Here is a 12,914-nt window from a genome sequence, read left to right as displayed (position 1 = left end):
TCGCATATCCATTCTGCCATTGTTGGACTAGTTGTTTCTTTCCATTTACGTGCTATCATTGTTCTAGCTGCTGTTGTCATATGTTGAATTATCCCATTTTTCATACTATCCAATGTATCTGTCGTAAGGGAGAATAATGCTACCTTTACATCTGGAGTTATTTCTTTTCCAGTCACTTTTTGGTATATCTCAAAAAATTTTATCCAAAAGTTTCTCACTTTCTTACATCCATACCAAATATGTTCCAATGTTCCTTTTTCTATCCCACATCTCCAGCACTTCTCTGTATTTTCTTTATTAACTATTTTTAATGCCACTGGACTCCAGTACCATCTCATTGCCACTTTATAATTTCTTTCTTGATGTTTTAATGCCGTTGAGGTTTTATGTATTATCCCTAAAAATAATTTCCACTCTTTTTCTGTAATTGTCTCTCCTAATTCTTCTTCCCATTTTCTAATTCCTATTAAATCTCTAATGTCCCCCGTGGGTAGCAGCAGTTCATATATTTTAGATAGTTTATTCTTGTGGTTTTGCTCCTTCAATATTATCTGTTCAAATTTAGTTAATGGTCTATTTATTGAATTTTTATTTAACTCAATAAATTTTTCTAATTGATAATGTTGCAACCAGTCTCTTAACTTCCAATCCCAAATCAAGTAAACTTGGCATATTTCCATCCACCAGGATCTGTACTAATCTTATATTTTCCGTCTTGTTCAAATTTAAATATCTTGCCCCTTCCAGTCTGGGTTTTGTTACAACTCCAGTCTGTTTTCTTTTTTCAAAACCAGTCTGGGTTTTCATAAAAAAAAAAATGTAATAAAAAGGTAGGGTGTGTTGCTATGCAAATACAGAGCTCCCCTGCCCCAAAGCACCCACCCCCCCCCCCCATGTTGAGTTTTTGGACTTGACCCACTCCCGGCTCACCTTGCTCTCATCCTGTCTGCACCAATCAAACACACTATAGCAGGCACTCAGATGGTCTCGGCTGGCTCCGGACCAGAACTGCACATGCACAGTTCCTAGCTCAGTGTCACAGCCATATTTCTAACTGGCAACCTTTTCCTGTCACTGCCATTTACCGGTAGGAGAAAAGTGACCATTTTTACTGGTTGCCAGTAAAAATATTGACGGTTGGCAGCACTGATGCAAGTTAAACTGTAAACTCTAACAATAAACTTCTCCTATTTGATCCCTTTGGGCTGCAAAATATTCAATTCCAAAAAACGGTTACATGTTTTTGATAAGTGCAAAAAAAGCAGCTGACCTTTTCAGAAATTCAGAGCAGTACTGTGTCCTTTGCGCTCTGCTATCTCAAAGAATTAGTTTATCCCTTCTTGTTCTCATCCTAGGACTATAAGTCAATCAGTGCCCATACTATGGAGATAAAGACAGTAGGAAATATTGAGTAGTTTAGCAAAAGAAAACTGTGCAGACACCACTCAGTCCATAAAAAGCAATGCGCTGTTAGCCCACAATAGGACATTTTTTAAAAATCCAGTCAGGATTTTTTACTCAACTCCAGTCCGTTTTTTTTTAATCCAGTCCGTGTTTTTTTCAACTCCAGTCTGTTTTTCTTTCAAATCCAGTCCAGTTTTTTTTCCAACTCCAGCCCGTTTTTTTTCAAATCCAGTCCGTGTTTTTTTTTCAACTCCAGTCCGTGTTTTTTTCCGACTCCAGTCCGGGTTTTTTTTTCAACTCCAGTCCTTTTTTTCCAAATCCAGTCTGGGTTTTTTTTCAACTCCAGTCCGTTTTTTTTAAATCCAGTACAGGTTTTTTTTCAACTCCAGTCCATTTTTTTTTTAAATCCAGTGTGGGTTATATTTTCAACTCCAGTCCTTTTTTTCCAAATCCAGTCTGGGTTTTTTTTCAACTCCTCGGCCGCTTGTCCTGATTACCTGGGGCAGGAAGCCAGGAGCCAATGCCGATGCCAATTATCTGGTATCACAGGGTGGGAGAACTCAGGGCGCAGTGCACTGCACCCCGAGGACAACATAAAACTGGCCAATTGGAGCCTCGGGACGTGCTTGTGAGGGGGGGGGGAGATGGACCAGGTTGAGAGACCTGTTGGTAAGGTGCCCCACACAGTGTACGGCCATACAGATGGGACGGGCTGGGAGGGGCGGTGCCCCTGCACCCCTTGTGGACCAGCCGCCACTGGCTGGGTACATTTTTGGCAGATCAGTATGTATTTTTTTTTGTACTTACCTTGTCTTTGAAGAAATAAAACATGAGAAAATGTGCATGTATTGCAGAGATAATTTGTATAGGTTTTGTTTTGCCTTGACATATGCTTTAAAGGGTAACTCCACTTTCATGGGGAAAAAAAAATTGCAAATAAAAAAATAATAATATAGCAAACAGATTAAACCTTACATCTATGCATGTAACTATGTATGTAAAAATAAGTGTATTGTCTGTAAATAGCTACTGTTATCATTAAAATATGCAATTTTTTTAATGAAAATGAGCCTGGTATGAATTGAAGACTTATTTCATTAAATTAAAATCGGATTCTTATTCTGTCAGTTTATGATATTTGTTAGCAGTTTTTAAAGAACTTTTTCTGTATCCTTCATGTGGAACATTCCAATATAACAAGCAATGATAAAAAAAAAAAAGAACGTACTTGCACAGTGTGGAGTTGATGACCAGCCATGACGGAGACATTCAGCCCAATCAGCAATGCTTCCACTTGCGGTATAATATCCTGTATTACATTGGTATTGTATGATCTCCTTAATGCGAAAATTTCTCTTTGTTGTTGTGTAAATTCCGTTATCAAGAGGAGGAGCGACACATCTGTCTAAATACATTGTACTCAAACAATGAGATAAAATAAATCTTTCAGACATAACAGCCAAACTTATGCAAACTGTAATGTTATAAGGTTTCTAGCAGTAATACCCATAACAATAGATGATTAAATAAGCATAGATTAGACTGTTAGAAATATTTTTTGGTTCAAAAATTCTATAGAAAAGAAAAATGGATTTGGCTAAATTCGAATGGATCATTTTTTTTTTTTTTTTACAGAAGGTTGAATGGATCATTTACATAATGAAGTGGTCATTAGATGCTTTTGTAATAATAAACATTGACAAACTCTACAGCTATTATTTTTTATTATCATGTGTTAAAGAAAATAATCTTAAATCTTATGATTTAAAATGTTGTTTTGATGTCTAAATTGTAATTATATACTGTATGTACAGTCTTATTTACTTTTTCATTGCTTTTACAAGATCAGCTTCCTGCGTAATATCCTCACTCTTAATGCAAATCTATCAGCCAAAAATAATTGATTGAAAACAATGCACTCTCTATGTGGTTGAAATATAATTTCAGCAGGTATTACACTATTGCCCCATACACATGGTTGGAAATTCCGATGGAAAAAGTCCGATCGGATTATGTTGTCTGAAAATCCGATCGTGTGTGGGCTCTAATCTAATCCGATCTGACTTTTTCTGATCGTGTGTAGAGAGTTCCCGATGGACAAAGTGCCACGCATGCTCATAATAAAAGCTATTGGCTACTGGCCTCTTTATAGTCCCGTTGTATGTGATTTACGTCACCCCGTTCTGAACGATTGGATTTTCCGACAACTTTGTGCGACCGTGTGTATGCAAGACAAGTTTCGGCCAAAATCCGTTGGAAAAAATCCAACGGATTTTGTGGTCGAAATGTCCGACCGTGTGTACAGGGCATAAGACAACCAGAGGTCACTAAAGCCTAGATGTCCAGACCAAATTTAGCAGCATCAGTATATGGTGGTAACTTGACAATAATTCTCACTAATTTGCACATCTAAGCTATTTTTACATAATTTTTTTCTTAAGGAAATATATGGCCTTGTGTTGGGACATAATTTTATGTTGAATCTTTTTTATTCAGTTTTAAACAATATAGAGTGAAAACATGAGAGTATCAGTCCATTTCCAATGGCTATACAAGTATAATTTAAGATCATAAAAATAGGCAGTCAAATATCACATAGTTATGATAAGACACAGGTCTCCAAGGCATGGTAAAATCAGCACAGTAGCCGTATTTTAAATGAAGCAGAAGTCCCCTAGGAATAGAATGTTAAAAAATGCGACAAATATGGCGTGAATATATAGTGGTGCTACAGTTAATAGAGCCATAACATCATATTACAGAATGTAAAAAAAAAAAATGAAAGAAGGTCAGGAAAAAGGAAAAAGAAAAAAGATATCTGAAGGCAAAATAGGAGAGGAAAAAAGAAGAATGACAAATCAACAAAAATGTGTAAATATCGATATCAGTGATTGCCGAAAATGTACATGTTCCTAATGACATTAAAACCCATAGTGACTTTTCATGTCGCTTTTTCTATGCCACTTAAATCCTTACAATTTTTTTTTTCTACAAAGATTAAGATTTGTGCACCATATATATATGATTGTTTACTGTATCCTTTAGAAAAATTACTGGATAACCAGTTCTCGACCACCCCACAACAGATTTAAAGCTACCGGGCAGCCATTCTGTGCAAAATAACGTATATAGTCGTAATTCTGCTTTTTTCCGCCTAGGACGCGCACCACCGGCACTCTGCTTCTGCTGTGGTTAGTCAGAGCAGATGGCGATCAGCGAGTGCTGTCCAGTGGATGTTCGCCGTCATCCGCTAATCAGCAAGGAGAGGCCCAGGACGGAGCTCTGCCTATGTAAACAAGGCAGAGCTCTGGCCTGACAGGAAAATCCAAATCCATCAAATCCCTTAGTAAAAACACCACAAATAAACACTGGTTAGGCACACATTTAACCCATTGAGCGCTCTAGATGTGTAGCTTCTTCCAAGCCAGTGTCATTGGTACAGTGACAGTGCATATTTTTAGAGCTGATTACTTTATAAGTGTCACTGGTTCGCCACCATTACTGGTATAACAATAAATAAATACAAATTCCAGTATATATATCCCATGTGTAGACGCTATAACTTTTGCACAAACCAATCAATATACACTTAGTGGGATTTTCTTTACCAAAAATATGTAGCAGAATACACATTGGCCTAAATTTATGAAGAAATTCGATTTTTTGCAACTTTTTTTTATTGGATATGTTTTATATCAGAAAGTAAAAAATATTGTTTTCTTTTCAAATTTGACAGTATTTTTTTTGTCTATAGCGCAAAAAAAAAACGCAATGGTAATCAAATACCACCAAAAGAAAGCTCTATTTATGGGAAAAAAAATACATACATTTAATTTGGGTACATCATTACATGAATGTCCAATTATCAGGTAAAATAACGCAGTGCTGTATCGCAAACAATTGCCTAGTCATGAAGGGGGGGAAATCTTCCAGAGGTCAAGTGGATAACTTTGTGATATTATCATGCTTTTTGTTATTTTACTGTATGAGACACGATTTATGTCACAATATTCCTGTCTGTGTTTTCTCATCTAAAAATTGAAAATAAATTTTAAGTGACAGTAGAAGCTGTAACAAGCATAGTAATAAAAAGCTTCCATTGAAGTGGTACACAGAATGCGTGATGACAAGGGTAGTACAGATGTGCAAATAAGACACAGTACAGCATGCCAAGAGTTGTGGGAAACTGTGCTCACTGCATACTGCACATGGGGCTACTCGCAATGCAAGGGAAAGAATGACCAGGAAGGGAAGGTATCATTACCGACAGATTATAAGCCAAGTCATAGAAAACTACACAGATGACTTCATAGTAAAGGGATTTGTTTGAACTAGAGACCGCACCAGCCTGATTAAATGGTTCTTGGTCAGTATTCAGTGTTTCTGTAAGTGAGTGGTGGTATTAAGCTCCCTTCAGAGGTGTGGGCTGCTACCCAACTGGTACAATGGAGGAGATGTTGCATCAGTAGAAAAGATACTTGAATGGGAAGACAGGAGCCCCTTCTTCGGGGCTAACATATAAACAGCGTACAATCATTATTTTATATATTAGCAAAACTCTAAAGCAGAATATATACAGTAAATATATGTATATATATATATATATATATATATATATATATATATATATATATATATATATATATTGTGAGGGGTTAGCTCAGCAGCGGGTGTGTGTGACCCCCTGGATGGGTTCACAACACAAAATCAGGCACAGCAGACAGCGTTGTAGGTGTAAAAAAACAAAAGATGCGGTTTATTTATGCTCCATGCAGTGAAACATAACAGCCAAACATAAATAAAACATGAAAATAAATCCTGGTCAGCTTGACCTCTAATTACACACTTAGATTCCCTATCTAACAACTGAGTGCAGCCTTGAGCTGCACCAGTCCCTGTCTCTGTTGTAGAGGTTTGCCACACAGGCATTAACTCACCGCACAGAACAGGTGTCACACTCCCCAGTCTATACAACACAAAACTGGTTCCAGGATGGAGCATCTCCCTAAGCATGCTGTGGTTTTTTGTAGAGGTCTTAATGAGCCCACTTACTTCAGCTGGGCTCATTAACTCTTCCCCTCTAGTTGTATAAGTCTGCGTAAAGCCTGAATCTAGGGCACACATATTTCCCATCCTGGATACAACCAGGTGACTTTACCTGCGTGCTGCCACATACCCCCCCCCCCCCTCTTGTTTCAACCTTGGGGTTGTAACACAAGCAGTCAGACACACATGTATCCGAGACAAAGCATCCACATTCCCCATTTTTAACACCAGGCCGATGCTTAACTGTAAAGTTAAATTCCTGTAGGGCCAGGAACCACCTATTTACCCTTCTATTGGTCTCCTTGTTTTGAGCCATCCACTTTAAAGGAGCGTGATCAGTCACCAGGTCAAAGTGCCTACCTAGCAGATAGTACCGAAGGGAATCTAGAGCCCACTTCACTGCTAAACATTCCTTCTCAATCGTGGAGTAATTTACCTCATGGGACTTCAACTTCCTGCTGAGGTAAATGACTGGGTGCTCTTCCCCGTTCCAGACCTGGGATAACACTGCTCCTAACCCAACGTCTGATGCATCAGTTTGTACCACGAAGTCCTTAGAGAAGTCTGGTGAGTACAACACTGGCTGGCTACATAAGGCTGTTTTTAAGGACTGAAATGCTTCTTCAGCCTCTGGGGACCATTTAACCATGACCGACTCTTTCCCTTTTGTCAGGTTGGTGAGGGGCACAGCCTGAGAAGCAAAATGGGGAATGAATCGTCGATAATAGCCAGCGATTCCCAGAAAGGCTCGTACCTGTTTCTTGCTGTTGGGACGTGGCCAACTCTGTATGGCCTCGACTTTATTGACTTGGGGTTTTATCACCCCCCTCCTAATAGTGTACCCAAGATATTTGGCCTCCTCCTGTCCAATGGTACACTTCTTTGGATTGGCCGTAAACCCAGCTTCCCGGATAGAGTCTAGGACTGCTTGTACTTTTGGCAAATGTGAGACCCAGTCTGTGCTATGGATAATCACATCATCCAGGTAAGCTGCAGCATATTTCTGATGGGGCCTCAGAATCTTATCCATTTTCCGCTGGAATGTTGCCGGTGCATTCTGTAACCCAAACGGCATTCTCTTAAATTGGAATGCCCCATCTGGGGTTTCAAACGCAGTTTTCTCCTTGGCCAACTCGGCTAGGGGAATTTGCCAATACCCTATGGTGAGATCAAGAGTTGTCATATATCGGGCTGTTCCCAGCCAGTCAATCAACTCATCTATACGCGGCATGGGGTAGGTGTCAAATTTTGTAACTTTATTTAATTGTCGAAAATCGTTACAAAACCGCCAGCTCCCATCAGGTTTGGGCACTAGTACGATAGGACTGGACCAGTCACTCTGGGACTCCTCTATTACACCCAATTCCAGCATCCTTTGTACCTCCCCACGTATTGCCTCCCGTCGGGCCTCTGGTATTCTATAAGGTTTTAGTTTTACCCTTTCTCCTGGCGGGGTGATAATGTCATGCTCTACGCCAGATGTTTGTCCCGGAAGCTCAGAGAAAATCTCTTTGTTACGAAGTACAAACTCTTTAACCTCCTGTTGTTGGGGTTTCGATAAGGTGTCTGCTATTCCAACCTCAGGAACTAAGCAATCAGGCTGTACTTGTGACAAAGTCTCTGCGACTAGGGATTCCCTATCCCTCCAGGCTTTCAGCAGATTGACGTGATAGATCTGCTCCGGCTTTCGCCTTCCTGGCTGTCTAACCCTGTAGTTCACCTCACTAATTTTTTCAATTACTTCATATGGACCTTGCCATTTGGCCAGAAATTTGCTTTCAACCGTTGGGACTAGCACCAAGACCCTATCCCCCGGGGAAAAAGTACGGGTCTTGGCCCCACGGTTGTACACTCTCTGCTGTGCTAACTGCGCTTGGGTTAAATGTTCCTTTACAATTGGCATTACCTGTGCAATTCTATCTTGCATCAGGGTGACATGCTCAATCACACTCCTGTGAGGAGAACTCTCATTTTCCCAAGTTTCCTTGGCGATATCCAGCAGCCCTCTTGGGTGTCTCCCATAGAGCAACTCGAAGGGTGAGAAACCCGTAGAGGATTGGGGTACCTCCCTAATGGCGAACATCAGATAGGGTATTAGACAGTCCCAATTCTTTCCATCTCTATCCACCACCTTCTCTAACATTTGTTTTAGGGTTTTGTTGAATCTTTCAACCAACCCATCTGTTTGGGGGTGATACACAGATGTACGCAATTGCGTCACTTTGTACAACTTGCATAATTCTTTCATAACCCGGGACATAAAGGGTGTACCTTGGTCCGTAAGCAGTTCCTTACAAATACCCACGCGGCTAAAAACAAGAGATAGCTCTTTGGCTATGGTTTTGGCCGAGGTATTTCGAAGAGGAATTGCTTCCGGATAACGGGTGGCATAGTCCAATATAACCAAAATGTACTGATGCCCCCTGGCGGACTTCATTATCGGACCTACCAAATCCATTGCGATCCTTTCAAAGGGGACCTCAATGATAGGAAGAGGTACCAGCGGGTTACGGAAATGTGGCATAGGTGCCGACTTCTGACACACAGGGCAGGAGGAACAATAATTTTCTATTTCCTTCATGACCCCAGGCCAATAGAATCTCTGCAATATCCTCTCTCTGGTTTTCTCTGTCCCCAGATGACCTCCCAGAATGTGCCCATGGGCCAATTCTAACACCAACTTCCTGTAAGGTTTGGGCACTACAAGTTGCTCAATGGTTTCTTCTGCCCTTTGAGCCACTCGATACAGCAGGTCCCTTTCCATAGTGAAGTACGGATAAGTGCAAGTCTTATCTGGGTTCACTAACTCGCCATCTATTTTCACCACATTTTCCCGTGCCTTTATTAGGGTGGGGTCTTTTAACTGTTCTGTGGCAAAATTTTCCCTGTGAACCTCAAGATCTGAAAACTCCACAGATGGCATGTTTTCATCTGAGGATGTTGGCTCCTCCCCAGTTTCTCGAGTTTCCCCCGCCAATACCGACAAGGGAAATTCAGGAGAGTCCTCACCACTCCCAGAGGAATTCTGGTCATCTTCCTGGTTTATAGGGGCACCAGTGGGGGGCTCAGGACTATCCCAGAGTTCCCAGAATTTTGGAAAATCCCTTCCCACAATAGCATCATGTGGTAAGTGAGACACTAACCCCACCTGATGAGAGAGGTTACCTTTGGGGGTCTCAAAAAACACTGAAGTTACAGGATACTCTCGGGTGTCCCCATGCACACAAATAACAGCCACCCTGTTCTTCCCAGAGACCTCTGTAGTAACTAATTCAGCTTTTATCAATGTTACCAGGCTACCTGAATCCAGCAACACATCAACATTTCTACCATTAATACAAATTTTACATAAATGTTTCTCAGGTCCCCGAATGGCAGTGCATGCAACTGTCGCAAACAGCGACTGACGTCTCTCCCTTATAAAGTCACATTGCATAGGCTCATCCACAACTGGGCAATTGGCTGCAATATGTCCCTCTTGGCGGCAGCGGTAGCAAATAATGATTTTCGCTGCCTCTTGCAGCCTGGGCTTCCCGGGCTGCTCCCGCCAGACCTTAGGTAGAACTCCCACTCTCTCACTCTCTCCACCCTCACCCCTTGGAGTCATCTTACCCGCCACTGGGAATGATCTGGTCTTAGGGTGGAAAGTCCGTGAGTCCCTGGAAGAGGTGGTCAGGTTCTCTGTAGCCAAGTACCTCTCAACAAGATCCACAAGTTTATCTGCATTTTCTGGATCTCCATGGCTTACCCATTTTTGGATGGCAGTAGGAAGAGCTCTCAGGAAACGATCCATAACAACACATTCCACAATGTTTGGTGCGGTCAAAGTCTCTGGCTGCAGCCACTTTCTGCTCAGGTGAATGAGATCATACATTTGAGACCTGGGGGGTTTTCCAACCTTTCCAATTATGCACACGCTGAGCCCGGACGGCCAGGGTGACACCCAGCTGTGCCAATATTTCTGTTTTTAGCACCACATAGTCTTTTGCTTGGTCAGGCTCTAGGTTATAATAAGCTTTCTGCGATTCCCCAGTTAACAGAGGGGCCACCAGTCCAGCCCATTGCTCCTTAGGCCACTTTTCCCTTTCAGCAGTCCTTTCAAATGTGGTCAAAAACACCTCCGGATCATCCTCTCCAGTCATTTTTGTCAGTAAACGGCTCACACCAAAGGATGCGGTATTAGTGTAACCACTTGCCTCATTGGTCTGCGGACGTTGCTGTATTAATGTCTCTGTTTGCTGTTGAAAACTCTGCTCTTGCTTCTGCAACAGGTCTATGAAGCGGGCTTCAGATCGCTGCTGGGCTTGTTGCTGAGCTTCCAGACTCTGCTGCAAAGTTGCATTTGTCTGCTGCTGATTTGCATTTGCCTGCTGCTGGGCTGCAAGGCTCTTTTGTAAAGCTGCATTTGTTTGCTGCTGATTTGCATTTGCTTGCTGCTGATTTGCATTTGCTAGAGCCAGCTGTCTCAGTATCTCTTCCATGCTGGCCTAAAAAAAAAATTGCTAAAATTCTCCACCAACTGTGAGGGGTTAGCTCGGCAGCGGGTGTGTGTGACCCCCTGGATGGGTTCACAACACAAAATCAGGCACAGCAAACAGCGTTGTAGGTGCAAAAAAACAAAAGATGCGGTTTATTTATGCTCCATGCAGTGAAACATATAACAGCCAAACAAAAATAAAACATGAAAATAAATCCTGGTCAGCTTGACCTCTAATTACACACTTAGATTCCCTATCTAACAACTGAGTGCAGCCTTGAGCTGCACCAGTCCCTGTCTCTGTTGTAGAGGTTTGCCACACAGGCATTAACTCACCGCACAGAACAGGTGTCACACTCCCCAGTCTATACAACACAAAACTGGTTCCAGGATGGAGCATCTCCCTAAGCATGCTGGGGTTTTTTGTAGAGGTCTTAATGAGCCCACTTACTTCAGCTGGGCTCATTAACTCTTCCCCTCTAGTTGTATAAGTCTGCGTAAAGCCTGAATCTAGGGCACACATATTTCCCATCCTGGATACAACCAGGTGACTTTACCTGCGTGCTGCCACAATATATATATATATATATATATATATATATATATATGTACACACACAGTATATGTAAATAAATAAAAAAAAGACAAAATGGATTAAATATATAAAATAATAATAAAATTAAGAATTTTCACTACGTGTGATATTTGGTAGTGGATATACAAATTTAAATAATAAAACTGTTTTAGTTACTTACAGTTGTGCTCAAAAGTTGCATACCCTGGCAGAAATTGTGACATTTTGGCATTTATATTGGAAATATGACTAATCATGCCAAAAAAATGGAAAATTTATATCAAATACTTACCGTAATTTTCCTTTCCTGATGGGCTCCATGGCAGCATACGTGTGGGTTAGCCCCGCCTCCATAATTACCCAATAGGACCTCTACTCCCATAAATCTTTGCTCCAAGCTGCTATCCGTGTTCCGTAACTAGCCTACTCCAACATTTGGGAGGGAACTCCTGCTGCCATGGAGCCCATCAGGAAAAGAAAATTACGGTAAGTATTTGATATAAATTTTCCATTTTCCTGACAGGCTCCATGGCAGCATACGTGTGGGAAATAACTCGCCAAACACACCCGGGTGGGCTAAAAATGTTGAGCAAAGAAACTAGAAATTTATTTTTCATTGTCCACTGACAATACTTGTAAACCAAAATTAACAGAAGAAAGCGCAGCTGGCTCTACACAATAATGGGAAACAAAAGTATTAATTGAAGACCAGGAAGCTGCTCTACAGATAACTTCTGGTGCGACATGTCGAACTGCTGCCCAAGAGGTCTAGATGCCCCGAGGTGAATGAGCCGTCACTGCCTCAGGAGGAACCATGCCCTTTGCCTTGTATGCCCTTTGAATCGTTTGGACCACCCAAGATGAGATTGATCTTACTGATGCTCGCATCCCTTTATTTTTGCCATGGAGAAGGACAAAAAGAAAGTCTGTTCGTCTGAACGAGGCTGTAGCGTCCAAATATTGCTTCAAGGTGTGACCAACATCCAAGGGATGAATCTCTTGGTTGTCTGACATTCTAAACGTAGGTAGCACGATCTCCTGATTTTCATGAAATACTGATGTAACTTTTGGATTTGACCCAAGCATAGGGATCAGGACCACTCTGTCCGGAAAGAAGGTTAGAAATGGTTCCACAGACCCAAGATTCCTAATTTCCGACACTCTTTTGGCTGAAGTTATTACCACCAAAAACACCGTCTTGATAGTGAGATCTCCTAAAGACAGGGGAGCATCCAAACTTTTTCCAAGATCAGAAAGAAAATCCAGTACTAATGGAAGGTCCCATTTGGGAAACCTGGGCCTTTTTTGAGGCCTAAGCCTGATGGCTCCTTTAAAGAATTGTTGTATTAATGTATGATTTGCCCACGAAACTCCTGTAAAGGCTGAAATGGCTGAAACTTGTACTCTCAGAGA

The 12,914-nt window shown here is 41.4% G+C and overlaps 1 protein-coding gene across 2 annotated transcripts in view; it reads right to left on the bottom strand.

Annotated features, from left to right (window-relative positions):
- The window catches only part of F13B (coagulation factor XIII B chain), a 125,067-nt gene that overhangs the window by 73,698 nt on the left and 38,455 nt on the right, over nt 1–12,914 (bottom strand). For both annotated transcript variants that reach the window (XM_077452705.1, XM_077452706.1), the window contains exon 4: nt 2,633–2,809. In XM_077452705.1, the coding sequence (XP_077308831.1) occupies nt 2,633–2,809 (177 nt within the window). The remainder of the gene's footprint in view (nt 1–2,632; nt 2,810–12,914) is intronic.

The sequence above is a fragment of the Lithobates pipiens genome, unplaced genomic scaffold (genome assembly GCF_037356315.1).
Source record: "Lithobates pipiens isolate NorthernLeopardFrog02 unplaced genomic scaffold, aLitPip1_a1.2 Scaffold_23, whole genome shotgun sequence".
Classification (NCBI taxonomy): domain Eukaryota; kingdom Metazoa; phylum Chordata; class Amphibia; order Anura; family Ranidae; genus Lithobates; species Lithobates pipiens.
The sequence above is the reverse complement of the archived record's forward strand: the minus strand, read 5'-3'. Positions and strand labels throughout refer to the sequence as shown.